The following is a 13,743-nucleotide window of genomic DNA, read 5'->3' as shown; positions in this document are numbered from 1 at the left end:
CTTTGGGATCTGCAGGGAAGCAGCCAGAATTTCGCACGAAGACTTAGAATTCCCTGGGGATTCCAGAATGTGGTGCTTCTTCCTAGAGAGAGGAGGGAACTATGTGAGGTGAAGCTTGAGAACCCAATCCTGTAACGTGGTGAATACCCTCAACAGCAGATACTTTCCCCTTCTGATTTTGTTTTGACAAATGAGGCAATCAGCTTCTTAGTAATTATCCTTCACCCATCTCTTTTCCTCACCCATTTAATTTAACTTTCTTGTCTGAAAATAAATAGACTTGATATAAAAAACCACTATGGAGAGATTGGTGCCAATACATAACCCCTAGGATAGAGAATCTATGGCTATGATATGGAGAACTCTGTTAAGAGACGTCTCTCTCTATTTTAAGATCAAGTCTCATTTTACTTGTTTTTTGTAATAATATCAATAATACTTATGCTACAGAATATGCACTGTTTTTCTGAGAGTAACTACCACAACACAAGGAAATCATGTCACAAAAGACTGGGGAGAGTGTGAAAAAGGGCCCAAATGGTAAAGGCCAGTTTTGACCAAAAAAAATGACAAGAAGTACCGGGGCATGAGTGTCTCCACTTGCAATACGCTAGTGTTTTAGCTGTCGACATAAAACTCAGGTTGATAGTCCTGCAGACACTTGTTTCCCTAGAAACAAATCAGATCATAAAACAGTGCCAAAAATTAACATCTCTATTAGAACTGAAATGTTGCTGAAGCATTTTCATTTGAATCTCTTAGGGCCTGATCCAACAGTCCTCACTCAGGTCCCAGAATGGGACTAATTACCTAAGGAAGTATCGCAGGACTGGGTCCGAAGAGTCTGGAAGCAGAGTTGAAAACAACACACACAATTTCTACTTCAGCCATTTCTTTTGTGTATTGTATCTGCATTTTGGTTTTTTGGTTTAAATGGATATTGGATTCTTTCATTCATGAATAAAAACAACAAAAAATAACTTACATAAACATTAACACAAAACACTTCTGTGATTGTTCCTACTTAGGCAATGGTTTCATCAGCACAGTGTCCAAGGCAACCCAGAACACTGACACATGCAGAAGCAGAGCCATTAAACACATTCAACACCTGTAGAGTATAATTTACTATTTGAGGGCCTTATTCCCCAGAAGAGTTATATTCTCTTGACTGTTTGCAAACTGAATGTGTCTGGCTATAGTCTATGTTATCTCAGTTCTGTGCACAACACCTCTATCCCTCTTTTTAAAAACATTCTGAATCACCATCATATGGATTACATCACACAGCATACGAATTATTCAGGACTCAATGGGGATCCCCCTCAGGACTATAGGGAAGGGTCTTATGATGTCTTTGGCGCTTCCCTACACAGAGGGAGAAAAATATTTATGTGGTCAAATACATTTTTGCACATTTGAACATTTAGCATGAAGGATTACAATATATTTCAGAATTCTAGTGTTGTTGTACAAAGTAATATTATCATCTCCTGGCCTTTGAATACAATTATATGCATTTTGTTTCTTTTGTGTTATTATGGCCATTATATTCCTTTCTTTGTGCCATCTTTATATGATTACGAGTGACAACACAGTATTGTATTTTAAAATACTAACCCACACATCACTCATTAGTCACACCAATTTGACGTACTTTTACCTTTAAAAGAATGCCAGCATACGTTCTCTATGCCAGCTCTGACAAAACCCACTATTCTGTACTACTCTTTGAAGAAATTACAATGCAAACTGCCTGCACGCTGTGGTCTCATACTGCACAGTTGATTCAGGACAATGTTGATCTTTGTGTACTGTAAAGAAAGTACAATTTACACCATCAACTGTTCTGTTTTGGCAGATCTATTAGTGTGGCTCTGGCTCTAGAAAAGGTTTCAACCATATCTGTCTCTGCCAAATACACCTATACCTATGCCCATATGGTGTAATGAGTCCCTACTTTTTTAAAAAATGTGTGTTTTTGATCTACTTGACTCTTTATTTTGTATTACAGTTATATCTATCCCACGCTTGAGGCTCAGGACACTGTTCAAAATACAAACTTTTATCACAGAACAAGTTTTAAAAGGAAAAAAAAACCAATTCTTAAACGCCAACCCAATGACAGATACAATCTCTGTTTGATGTGCCTAGATATCAGCTGACCATATTAGGTTCCTACTTCTGGCTCTCCAATTCCTATATTATGCTGGATAACACAGAAAACGAGATTTATTTCTTAAATAAAGATATGTTCAGCTCAAACTTCAGAGTCCAAACAACATATTCAACACTTACATGAGCAGAAAGTGCAATCTATATAGTACTTGCTCTATTTCTAACCACCAATGTGTGACTATTATAATCACAATGTACATATATCAGATACTACGCATGGTTGTCACATTTTGACATTAGCATTTGGTGGTTAGTGCCATGCATCTCAGTGGAATCAAAGGCCTATTAAAGTATAGCATTTTGGCTATGACATTCCACCAAGACTGTAGTAAGGTTTAGATAAAACACCAATATAATTTGTCTTTCATTCCAAGATTTAATATCCCTTTTTCTATTTGGTTACCTAAAACTAGTTAATTTTATACTGAAAGGTTCAGACTTGTCATGAACTTAGTCCTCAGTTAGAATAAGTGCCCTTGGTGAATTTGAAGAAATTTGGTTTACAAAGAATGAAGTTGTCTCTTTTCATAATCCAGAATTTTCTATAGGCTCACCCTGGCCATTATTTGATTATTTCCTTATAGCTCATTTCCAGTGTAGGATGTTCTCGTGTCTTGTCACAAATAAATTGCTTATTGATAGTTTGCTGACAAATTCTTTAACAGTTTTTGAAAACTTTTAAGACTAGTACTGAACAAACATTGGTAAGTACAATTATAGTCCTGTGACACAGGCAACCCAATTTCTTAAGTCCCCTCATGTCTCATAATCAGAAGACACTGTAAAAGACATTAGTTAATTAGACAGCTTATCTCTTGACGAAGCAACTACTGCTACTTAAAATGTGCAACTTTTTTCAAGTTCTCCCCCTTCAAGACAATTTTGAGGTAAAAAGTTCTTTTCATTCAAAAAGGAAGAAGAACGGATAATTGTATTAAAACTGTTTGACACACAACATAATTAATAGAACACTTGATGGAGCAGTCTGGATTCCGCAGACTTCAGACAGCAATTAGTAAGACGTTAAAGCGATCAACACCTGACATCTGTTAGCTAGAAGGCATTCTGAGGTAAAGAGCAGCTAAATCTAAAGAAATCAGGTACTTAGACCAGTTTAACTTTTTCATGAGGTGATATCCTTCCTGACACTATAATCTTTCCTTCTGGAGTGACGCAAGACTTTAAGTAAAAGAAAAGAACTTGTTGTCCCTCCCTCACAGCATAATGCACAAATATTTATTTCTTTGAGAGAAGAGCACTGACAAGCTATTTATTCAATTTAAAAAGGAATATAAACCACAGAAACACCAAATTTGTGGTGACAGTTACGCATTTACAAGGCATAACACCTCCCTCGCAACTCTGCTCTAGCTTGGACAAACAGGACTTCCTAAAACAGAACTTTCAATACTACTGCCTGCTCAAGAAAAACAATAGTCACTATACCAAAGTCCAGGCACAAAAAGAAATAATTTTGGTCAGGATACCAAGGGTGGGGGGGACCTTTTTAAAGGGACATCTGGAATTAGTTATATACTGTATATAGCAAAATTAATTTTTAAAATAAATTTCAAAATGTACATCACTTTAGCTCTTTACAAATATATTAAAACATACAAAGATGAAATACTCTCAGGATAAACTGAAAGCCACAACTATTGCCATGAAAAACATCTGTAGCTAGATTGCCCCATATTACAAAGCTGTTATCTATGGCCAAAGCCTGACCAACTCCACAGACACTCTGGCTTCTTTTCTTTTTAAATATTTGTTATGTTCTGAATAATAATTCTAATTACCTTTACATTTTTTTTCTTCTCTATCGTACTCCTGGGCACTTGACATGCCTTGAATATTCACTTCTGTATGACCTGGATGTAATATTGAGCTAGTCCAAACTGAAGCATGTAGAAACTGTGAAGACTGCTGTCCATTTCCCAGCATATCATTTCTGGAATGTCTTTTCCTACACAAGTGATTTTCTGCTATATCACAAATGGAATTTTGTAGATGTCTGTCACGAAGATGTACCAGCCTGTCCCAGGCTGGAAGGCCATTTTTTGGAGGGTTGATAAGCACTGGTTGACAAACTGTTGGCATTGTCAAGATCTTGCTGAGCTGTGGAGTTTTGGAAAGCAAGTGGTTTCCCAATTCTCTTGATCTGGTGGTATTCACAAGCATCTCCACTTGACCGCATTGATAAGATGCAGAGCTTTTCAGCCATGCACTTTCAGCCACCATAGTCAGTTTCCCTTCAGTGCAATTAAATGTAATGATTTCCCCCTCTATTAAGCCTGAAAAGACAGCTGGATCTACACGCACAGGTTACCACTAGATGCAACTTTCATCAACACCACAACTAGAACATGGGCCCGGGGCAAGTTACCATCAATTTATTGCCTCGCTCATATGATCATTTGAGGTCTTGTGGGTCGAGGCTGGTCGTGTACAATTTTCAGATACTTAAAACACAAAACATCAAGGATTCAGCCTTGCTTGACTTTGCTCTTAGCGTAGGCTGACCTGAGGGACACTCTGTTACCTAAGTATGACATTCTTATGTGGGCATGCTTAGCAGTTCCGCTCTTGCTACCACTACCTTTCTCTAGTTGAGGTTACCAGAGCAATATCAGAGAGACACATTTTATCTTGTGAGTTTTAACACTGTGGTCATAAGCAAATAACAACTACATGAATAATAATAAATAACAAGGCAACAATTATAGTTAATTAACAACAGTCCTCAAATGTGTTTGTTTTAGATAAAACATTTAAATACTGTCAGTTCATAAAACTACATGTCTAAAAATAACTCCTTTTTACTACTGGACAGCACAGCTAGATTCTACAGTAATGTCATTCCATAGCTGATGTTCCAAATATTCACAAATGTTTATATTTTAGATTATATGAATCAAAATTAAAATGTAAATTGTTTTATAACGTGTACTGAACATCTTAAGTCATTATCAGTGGATGTCAATTTGATATTCATTGCTACATTAATCATGATGAAATTCTGCTATTCTTATGGATTGAACAGGTAATTTTGCAGGAATTTCACTCAAGAGAATTCTCTGTATACATATCAATAATTGGATGCATATTAACTATGCAAGTGGGTAATAAAGCAGTTTTAAAACAATTATGAGAATCAGATTTTTCAGATTTCATATATTGTTAAAAGTTCTGAAAGTTATCTCTATATACTTTAGTAAATGGAATATTGCTATTGTAGGACTCTTGAAAATGCGAGTATAGTCAGAAAAGTGACTATTAAATACTGTTATCTCATGTTTGTTCTTATTCCCATATATTTCATTCCCAAATATCACATTTACTCAATTTGTAATTCAAAGCAATCCTTTTCTAATTGCTAACAATGCATACTCAGCCTAGTATTTGGAAATCAAGCTGCATTCTTTCTGTTCTGTGTATCTCTATTTGTTATCTACAAAAGTATTCTGAAACCAGAACCTGGCTAGCAACGTAGTGACTATGTCTGAGGTAGGAGAAACTAAAATACAGTTTTCTCCTGTGTACCTTTTCTAGCTCTATAGTTCTCACCATAGTTCAAACTTGATTTTGTCAGTAACTACAGCACATTAGACCAAAAAACACACAAAGAGCAGGTACAATGACAAGGCATCATTTGTATGACGCATGATATTCAGAAAATGTTAGACACAAATATATAAGAATTGAAATATTAAAACACAAATATTTCAGCTTTTATATTCTGAACATGTTTACACCTTGTAAATTTCAAAACTTGTTATAATCTAAAGGAAAAGATGTGTTTGTTATGACCACTATCTGTATGCACTTATTTGCAGCTATATGAAAATAAACACTATCTAGGGACATTCTGAAAATTTTTGAGGCCCTACCATACAGGAAACTGTAGGGAACAATGTGTTGTAATGCAGTTTTCCACAATTCCTTGCATAATCTCAAAAAATACAACCTGTTAAATTAATTTCACTTTCCAGTGGTCTCCCTGTATGGCTAGTACTGTATATCCACGCCAATTACAGGATCAAAAATTGGCAAGACTACACAAATACGCAGACCCACATACATATTTTTATATTTTGTTATTCATATTTCACGAACAGGCCACTGCAACCCTGGCAACCTCACACAACATGAAAAAAATCAGTTACATAACTTAGTAGTTGATTTAAGGACTGAAACTGAGATTCATAAGCTAAATAGTTGTACCTTTTCAGACTAAATTTCTGCCTTTTTCACCATTATTTTTAACACAAAAGTCCATCTACCATGTTACTCTACCATATACCATGCGGCTCCGGTTTAGTTCTGAAGTGCATTTAAAAATAAACAAGAAGGAAAAAGATGGGCTACTGAGCCACCACAGTTGGAGAGACCTGAGATGTTCTGAGAGAATGCTTTTCAATACCTCTGTATTATTAAATTTACCAAGGAATTGTCAAAGAAGTCTTTAAATTAAAAAAAAAAGATTAAAGGTATTTTTCTTTTTGTGTTTCTGAAGCATCCCAAGGACTTGTAGACTTGAATATTAACCTTTGTAGCCTTGCAAGCTTGTAAATGTGCGATGTCGCTATAATGGCTGTGTGAGCAGAGCTGTAATTCTTTGAAATTTGTCTGTGCAGTTTTGGATTTCATAACTCAGCATCAAAATGGTCTTTTCTTTTTTGACATATAAACTTTGAAAACTGTCTCATTCTGATGTCCATGGTGGTTGCAGTTTATTTAGTGTTGTAAGGTTCCTCTTTACTTAACTAAGGCTCCTGAGATGACAGTGGTTCTCGCCTAATGGCTGTTGCATTCAGCTTTTGTCAACACTTCTTTGAATTCAGCCTTAATTCAGCAATCTCAAAAGAAATTAAAAAGAAAACAAAATTGGAGAGGTGTATTCCCAGCTGAACTATATTAGTGAACAGGCTAGAGACTGGAAGCTAGAAGCAGTAATAGTGTGGAGGGCAGGCCACTGAGAATAGCTCAAGATGGAAGGTGAAACTATTCCCAGATTCTCCATAAAATAAAGCCTAACACAGAGCACGATACAGCTGATTGGAAATATTGGGCCAAATACATCCTTACATAATGCAACTCCATTAACCTTAGTGAAGTTAGACCATGGATAAATTTGGACCACTGTGTGTAGAAAGACATGAAAGGGGAAAAATTGCTTGAAAAAATTTGCATCTCAAAATCTCATTTCTAAAATAAAAGCTTTTGAAAAAAATGATTTGTTATAACTAACATCACAACAGGAAGCTTTCCATGTAAGATAATGTACCATTTTCAAATCATTTCTATGCATGGTTCTTTGGTTGTTGAGATTACTCATACACAAAGATGTGCCAGGGTGCAGCAACTTGCATGATCAGGAGTTTACCGTCTACAGCTAGCTGTTAACAGATAAGGCCAGTCTGTGATACCCTCACTTTTACTGAGTAGCATTGAATGAGCAGTGCCACTGAAGTCAACGGGACTGTTGTGGAGTAAGCTATTACTCAGCATGGGCAAAGGCATTACTTTCTGGCTCACAATGAGAGTCTGGTTTTGAAAACAACAAAAACCCAGAGCAATGTGCAAACAGAGCAATTATGATTCCATGACTGTGTGTGTGTTTGGTACCCAACTGGCCATTTGCATGCTTAAATACCAAATTTGCATTTGTCAATCACAGCACAGTAACTGTATGTGAAAATCAGCTGTGGAGCTGCACCCTTATTTTTGTGTATTGCTCCTGGGCTCTGACTGTTTGAAAATTTGCCTGTGAATGTTCAGTTAGAAAGGAAGTAGAATTTTGCTGTTGCTGCTGGGCCAAATCTTGCAATGTTTACTGAGGTAAAACTCCTATTAACTTCAGGGGAGGTTGTGCCCCAAGCACAAGCTAATGCAAGGCTGCAGAATATAGTCTAGTGAGCAGCCATTACAGATGGGCTCTTGCTGTGTTGGGGAAAATATTTAATTTATGGATTAGTTAATTTAGTAATCATCTTTTAAAGGGCCTGATATGTCTATCTTCTCTTATGAACATGTTGGCATTTCTCATACTTTCAAATTTCTACAAAGGGAAAGGACCTGCCACAGAGGGATCACTCATTTTGTCTTCTTTTCCCATGTTATTACGGTGTGGCCTTTTTCGATATTTCATTACGGTTTAGCTTGTTAAAATGTGGGTTCATTTCACCATTACAGAACATTATTATTTATCTTACACCCTTTTCTTCAACATGTTGTGCCTTAATTTGTCAGCAGCATTTCCTCCAATAAAGAGAACATTGTGAACTTCCTACATTTATGTGAATTCTTATTCTGGGTTATGCCAAACAAATAACCCTCGATAAGGGAGGACAGCAAGGTTAGTGTTATGCCAAGTTCCCAGTTATAAGACAAGAACCAGCATCCCCTTCCAGGTATTGTTAAAATGGCCATGCTCTGGGCAGAAAGCATGAAGGCATCTTGGGATGAACCATAAATAAAAAAGAGGCCCTATTTCAAAGTGAACAGAGCTTAATAAGAGGGCCTAGAGCATGGGTCCCAAACTTTTCAGGGTTGCACCCTCCCTTACCCCTGTCCTTCCCCCACTCCTCGGAGCCAGGGCTGCAACTGGGGGCAGGTCTGGGGCCAGTACTGGGAATGGAGCCCAAGCCAGGGGTTGAGGCTGAGTGTGGCGCCGTCAGGGGCTGCAGCTGGGGCCGGGGCCGGGGCCGGGGCCGGAGCAGAGCTGGGAGAGGAGCAGGGCTGGGTGGTGCTCCCTCCCCGACTCCTGTGGGGACTGGCCCGGACCCCACTGTACCCCCCTGAACGTTCCTCCATGCCCCCCTAGGGGGGCGCGCCCCACAGTTTGGGAATTCTGGCCTAGAGCTCTTTTTATGGTCTAGATGGAGGATTCATCTGGTCACTGCAGAGATGTTATAATAGCATATACTGATAATGAGTAATTACTGCTACCTGAGCAGTCAAGCGTTCAAAGGATTTTCTCAGATTCCTATCAAGAATGTCTCCAAGGGTAAAATTTCCCTAAAGAGGAAACAAAGTCTCAGCTAGGGAAGAGTCCATCAAATAAAAAAGTTGCCTTTTCTATGGAAAGTCTAGACAACCAGTCCAAATGGGTGTGAGATGAGAATTTGATGTCAGTGGGATGTAAGGGTAGAGCTATTATTGCCCACTCTTCCTTTTTATGCAATCAACAATGACTCTCCCCAATTACAGTTAGTAGCCCAGAAGGGTCAAAACAAAATTTTTGCCTGGTGTTTCCACAGGTATGGTGAATCTTCCATTATAATATGCTTGGCAGAATATAGTTTTGTCTCTGCACCTTCTTCCTAAGCTCCTCAAACTGGACCTGCAACAGAGGCACCGATAAACCTTCTCACAGGGAGACTGTCACTGCCTAAGCCATCCTCCTCACACTCTCCTACTTAGGATGGGGTCTGGTCTGGTGACCACATTTTGGGAGGGAGTTAGCGGGGTTGTTAATGAACAGCCCATATGAGATACAGCCTGGCCCATAGGAGTGAACATATCAGAATGTCTCGAATTGTATTCCCAGCTTTGTGGTGCCCTGAGTGAGTCACTTCATGTCTCTCTTCAGATTCCTCTGTAAAATGGGGACACTGCTATTCACATACATATCTAAGAGGGGAATACTGAGGATAAACTGGACGGAGCTGGAGTCCATGGACAGCTCTGCAAGAAGGGGTGGCTGCAAGGAGCTTTCCTTCCCTTCTGCCCTTATGTAGGGATCAGGCACTACCACAGTCCCTATTCTTTTGCCCTCTACTGAAGGGGAGGAGTATTTCCTTGAAATAAGAATCAGCTTCAACATCTGTAGCCCGGGGAATCTGCAGAGCTTTCTTGGTGCTTTTTCCTGGACACAGCCCAAAGTAAATGGCATTACAAATATTTGCAAACAGGATCTGTGACTAAAGGTGAAGGTGGAAAAAACAAGGAAAGAAGGTAAACAGAAAATATGTATATAAAACCAGATGCTATACACAGAGTTTTATTTGAACTTCAATATATACAGGGCTATCAAAGCCCCAGTGACTACAGCCATCATTCGTTTATTAACTTAAATAAACCTACTCACATTTTTTCCATTTCTCTATTTCAATGTACTAATGGGTACTAATGGGTGTGCTCGTGGAGAAGAGGGCACAGCAAGCTTCCACATTCTCCTTCCTCCTCCTTGGTGCATCTGGGCAGTAAGGAACCATAATATGGCTGCTACCAATAAATGGGAGGGGCAAGGCTGCCATCAGTGAGTACTGACTCCAAGAGGTGTTTCTGAGGGTGGGCTGAGGGGTGTGGTTATGGTCCTGATCCTGTGCACTGACAAGCATTGGAGGAGTGCAGGATGGTTTGAACAGCAGCTGCTCTTCAATGCACTCCTCACAGTGACCCTTAAAACACCGAGCCAGATCCTACACCAACTAAAGATCTAGCCCATTACACCTTATACAGGCATTTTATGACGATGATTATTAAACATCTATATTGTGGGAGCACCAGATGTTAACCAAATTGTTTCATTGTGCTAGGTGCTGTACAAGCATATAGTAAATAACAGTCCCTGCTCCAAAGATCTTACTCCATCGATACCACATTGGTGGTACAGGTATTTTCTTCCCTAAAAGAGGTGAGTAAGATGCAGACTGAGGTATATATATATATATATATATATATATATATATATATATACACACACACAAGATTGAATTGCTATTTTTACTGTTGCACAGCAATCTGCTCTCATTGAAAAAAATTATTTTAAACCTAAAAGGAGTTCAAAATCTATCACAGTTTCTGCTTGGACATGAACAATGCAGTTGCAGCAGACAAATAGATTAGTCTCTCTCTTGCATCTAACTGATTTGCTTGGAAAACAAATGACCCAAAACAGTGAATCTTTTACACAGCCTTACCTCCTCTGATTTGAACATTTTATAATAAACTGGGCAGCAAGTGCAATGGTGTTTTTTCAAACCCCCCCCCCCCTTAAACATACAAGCATCTAAGGGCACAAAAGTAGGCTGGTAGCAGAGAGATCAGCTAAGGCAAATGTAATCAGGATTACGACGAAGGGTACACGGTAGGTTGACCAAGTAGGCTAGATTTGCATGGACCCAATCCAGTATATCTGGATGATTTTTAAACAAGAAAGGCACAACTAAAGAACAAGGAAAATGAAAAAACAAAACAAATAAGCAAAATAAAACTAAAACCCAACTCATCTTATGTACTAATGTCTTGGGGCAGAAGGAGTTTACCAGTAGAAGGCTTTAATGTGTGTTACGCTCTAATTTGCTATGAGTGATAAAACTGTCTGTTCTAAGCAAGGTTGAAGTTTCTTTTCTTCCTGTGAGCTGCACTTCAGAGAACATTTTTTCTCTTCCACAGGGCATCATGGTAATGTTTCCTTCCCCAAGAAATATGAAGAAATTTCCTACTTGGAGTTTTCTGAATATTAAACTATCTGTTGTGTTTAATGTTTGCAAGGGGAAGAACTAGTACAGAAAGACCTGCTTTTTATGCATAACACCAGCTCTGTCGCTTCATTGGCCAGAGGTACATATGGTTTTCCACATAACAAATGTAAGCATATGAGTGTATATGTGGATTATAGTCTAATTTTCATACATATAAAAATGTCAAACTCAATACAGACAAAAATCTCTAATCTAGTGATGAAACGACTATAGCCTGGTGCCACCTCCATTGGCCTTCTGGTATTTCAGTAGAGAAAAATAAGGGCACGCCTACACTGCAAAAAAACAACCAACCAACCAAAAAACATGGCAGTGAGTGTCAGAGCCCGGGTCAACTGACTCGGGCTTGTGGGGCTCCAACTATATGGCTAAAAATAGCAGTGCAGGCATTCCTGCTTGGGCTGGAGGAATGGCTTGCATGGCTCTGAAATCTGGTGAGTGGGGAGGGTCTAGCTAGACTTTGCAACTTTAACAACATTCTTTTAACAGTTTTGGGGAGTGGATTTTCTTCAGGTTTAAAAAAAGAAAAGTGAAAAAACAAAGAAATTCCCCTGTGTGTAATGGTAATGAGCCACCCCCCCCCGGTCCATGTGGGTTGAAAGCAGGGCCTGAACTCAGGACCATCAGATCCATGTCACAGTCCTCTATGACTTGAGTTGAAGGAGTAACTCTATTATCTGACGGCACTAGTATAATATGTAAGCAGAGACCAAGTATGGGAAATTCTGGCTTGAATAAGTGAAGTTTGTCAAAATTACAAGCAACTGAAAACAGAGTTACAATGAAAACTGTTTGCCTACCTTAACTACAGGGATCACTACTGCTCCACCTATAATATACAACAACTTTTAATACAGAAAGTAATGCAGAATTTTCACTGCATACATTTAATCGAATAGTGAACACAATGAAAGATAATGTCCTTGAAAAAGAACAGAATCCTTCACAAAGATCAGTGGCGGAAAGTTTCATAATTCACATCATACTCAGCCTCAACAGCCTTTTTTTGCGGCTTACACTTAAAGGTAATTACATGACAGGAAAAACAGATTTCATTTTTGGAAGCAGTGACTGTTGCAAATGGTGTTCATATTAATGTGGAACAAACGCTGAAGATAAAGTCTGCAGCTGGCATTGTGACCTATCCAAAAGTACAGCACATACTGTATTACCTTTCTATCTGGTTGTTGTTGACAGATATCATAAAACAACAAGCTCTTCAGTACAAACCCATGCAGTTGCTTTTTTAATGGACTATATCAGTGCCAGCTACCATTTGCAGTGCAGATACACTGGGGATTAAGTTAGCTATGTATATCTCCTAAGGAACTCGGGCAGGATGATGCTCAAGTAAACAGAAGTTCCTAATTACTTACAGGGAAAAATGAATGAGAGGAAAATAATATCTAGAGGGATATGGTAACCCATTTGCAAGTTAACCAGCAGCAACGGCCTCATGTACTGAAGCACAGGGTCTGATGCTCTCACTTCTTGACAAAGAGGGGTAAAATTCTGGCCCCAATGAAGTCAACTGGAGTTCTGCAGTTGACCCAGGGCCCAGGATTTCAACCTAGATTTCAATGACTGAATATGTAGTGTTGTGACAGCTGATGAAAGAAAAAAATACTAAAGGAAAAATAAATGAAAAAATGGAGGTAAATGGGAAGGAGTGGCAAACTGTGATGATATGCAATACAACTGGAGAGTTGCCATAAAACAATCCAGGCACATAAAAAGTTAGTTTTATTGGATTCTTTCAGATTTCCATGAGGTAGATGAAATCCACATGAGGAAGAAGTTTAAAAAATGACACACCATATTAACGCATTATTATTACATTTATACTATGGTCAAAGGTATACTAGGTGCCTCTTTTCATTCTTGGTGACAGGCTGAAGGACCGTTAGCAAAGTAAAAGGAAGAAGCAAAAGCATCATTTGCAGAAAACTACATTTGAACTTGATCCGCTGTGGTCTTACAAATTTGTATGATACTTTACTGCAGCTGTGAGAAAAATGAAGTGATTTTTCTCCTTCTATGCCCTGGCTTTCTGGCCATGAGTCATTCAATTAAT

At 38.5% G+C, this 13,743-nt stretch overlaps 1 protein-coding gene across 3 annotated transcripts in view; it reads right to left on the bottom strand.

Annotated features, from left to right (window-relative positions):
• THRB (thyroid hormone receptor beta) overlaps nucleotides 1-13,743 on the bottom strand; it is a 283,943-nt gene that overhangs the window by 50,889 nt on the left and 219,311 nt on the right. The window contains exon 1 of one of the 3 annotated variants that reach the window (XM_074945647.1): nucleotides 3,978-4,419. The exons of the other annotated variants lie outside the window; for them this stretch is intronic. Within the exon in view, the coding sequence (XP_074801748.1) occupies nucleotides 3,978-4,419 (442 nt within the window). Of the gene's footprint in view, nucleotides 1-3,977; nucleotides 4,420-13,743 lie in introns of those variants that run through there. 3 annotated transcript variants of the gene reach the window in all.

The sequence above is a fragment of the Natator depressus genome, chromosome 2, assembly GCF_965152275.1.
Source record: "Natator depressus isolate rNatDep1 chromosome 2, rNatDep2.hap1, whole genome shotgun sequence".
Taxonomy (NCBI): domain Eukaryota; kingdom Metazoa; phylum Chordata; order Testudines; family Cheloniidae; genus Natator; species Natator depressus.
This window is presented reverse-complemented; position numbering and strand designations above follow the sequence as displayed.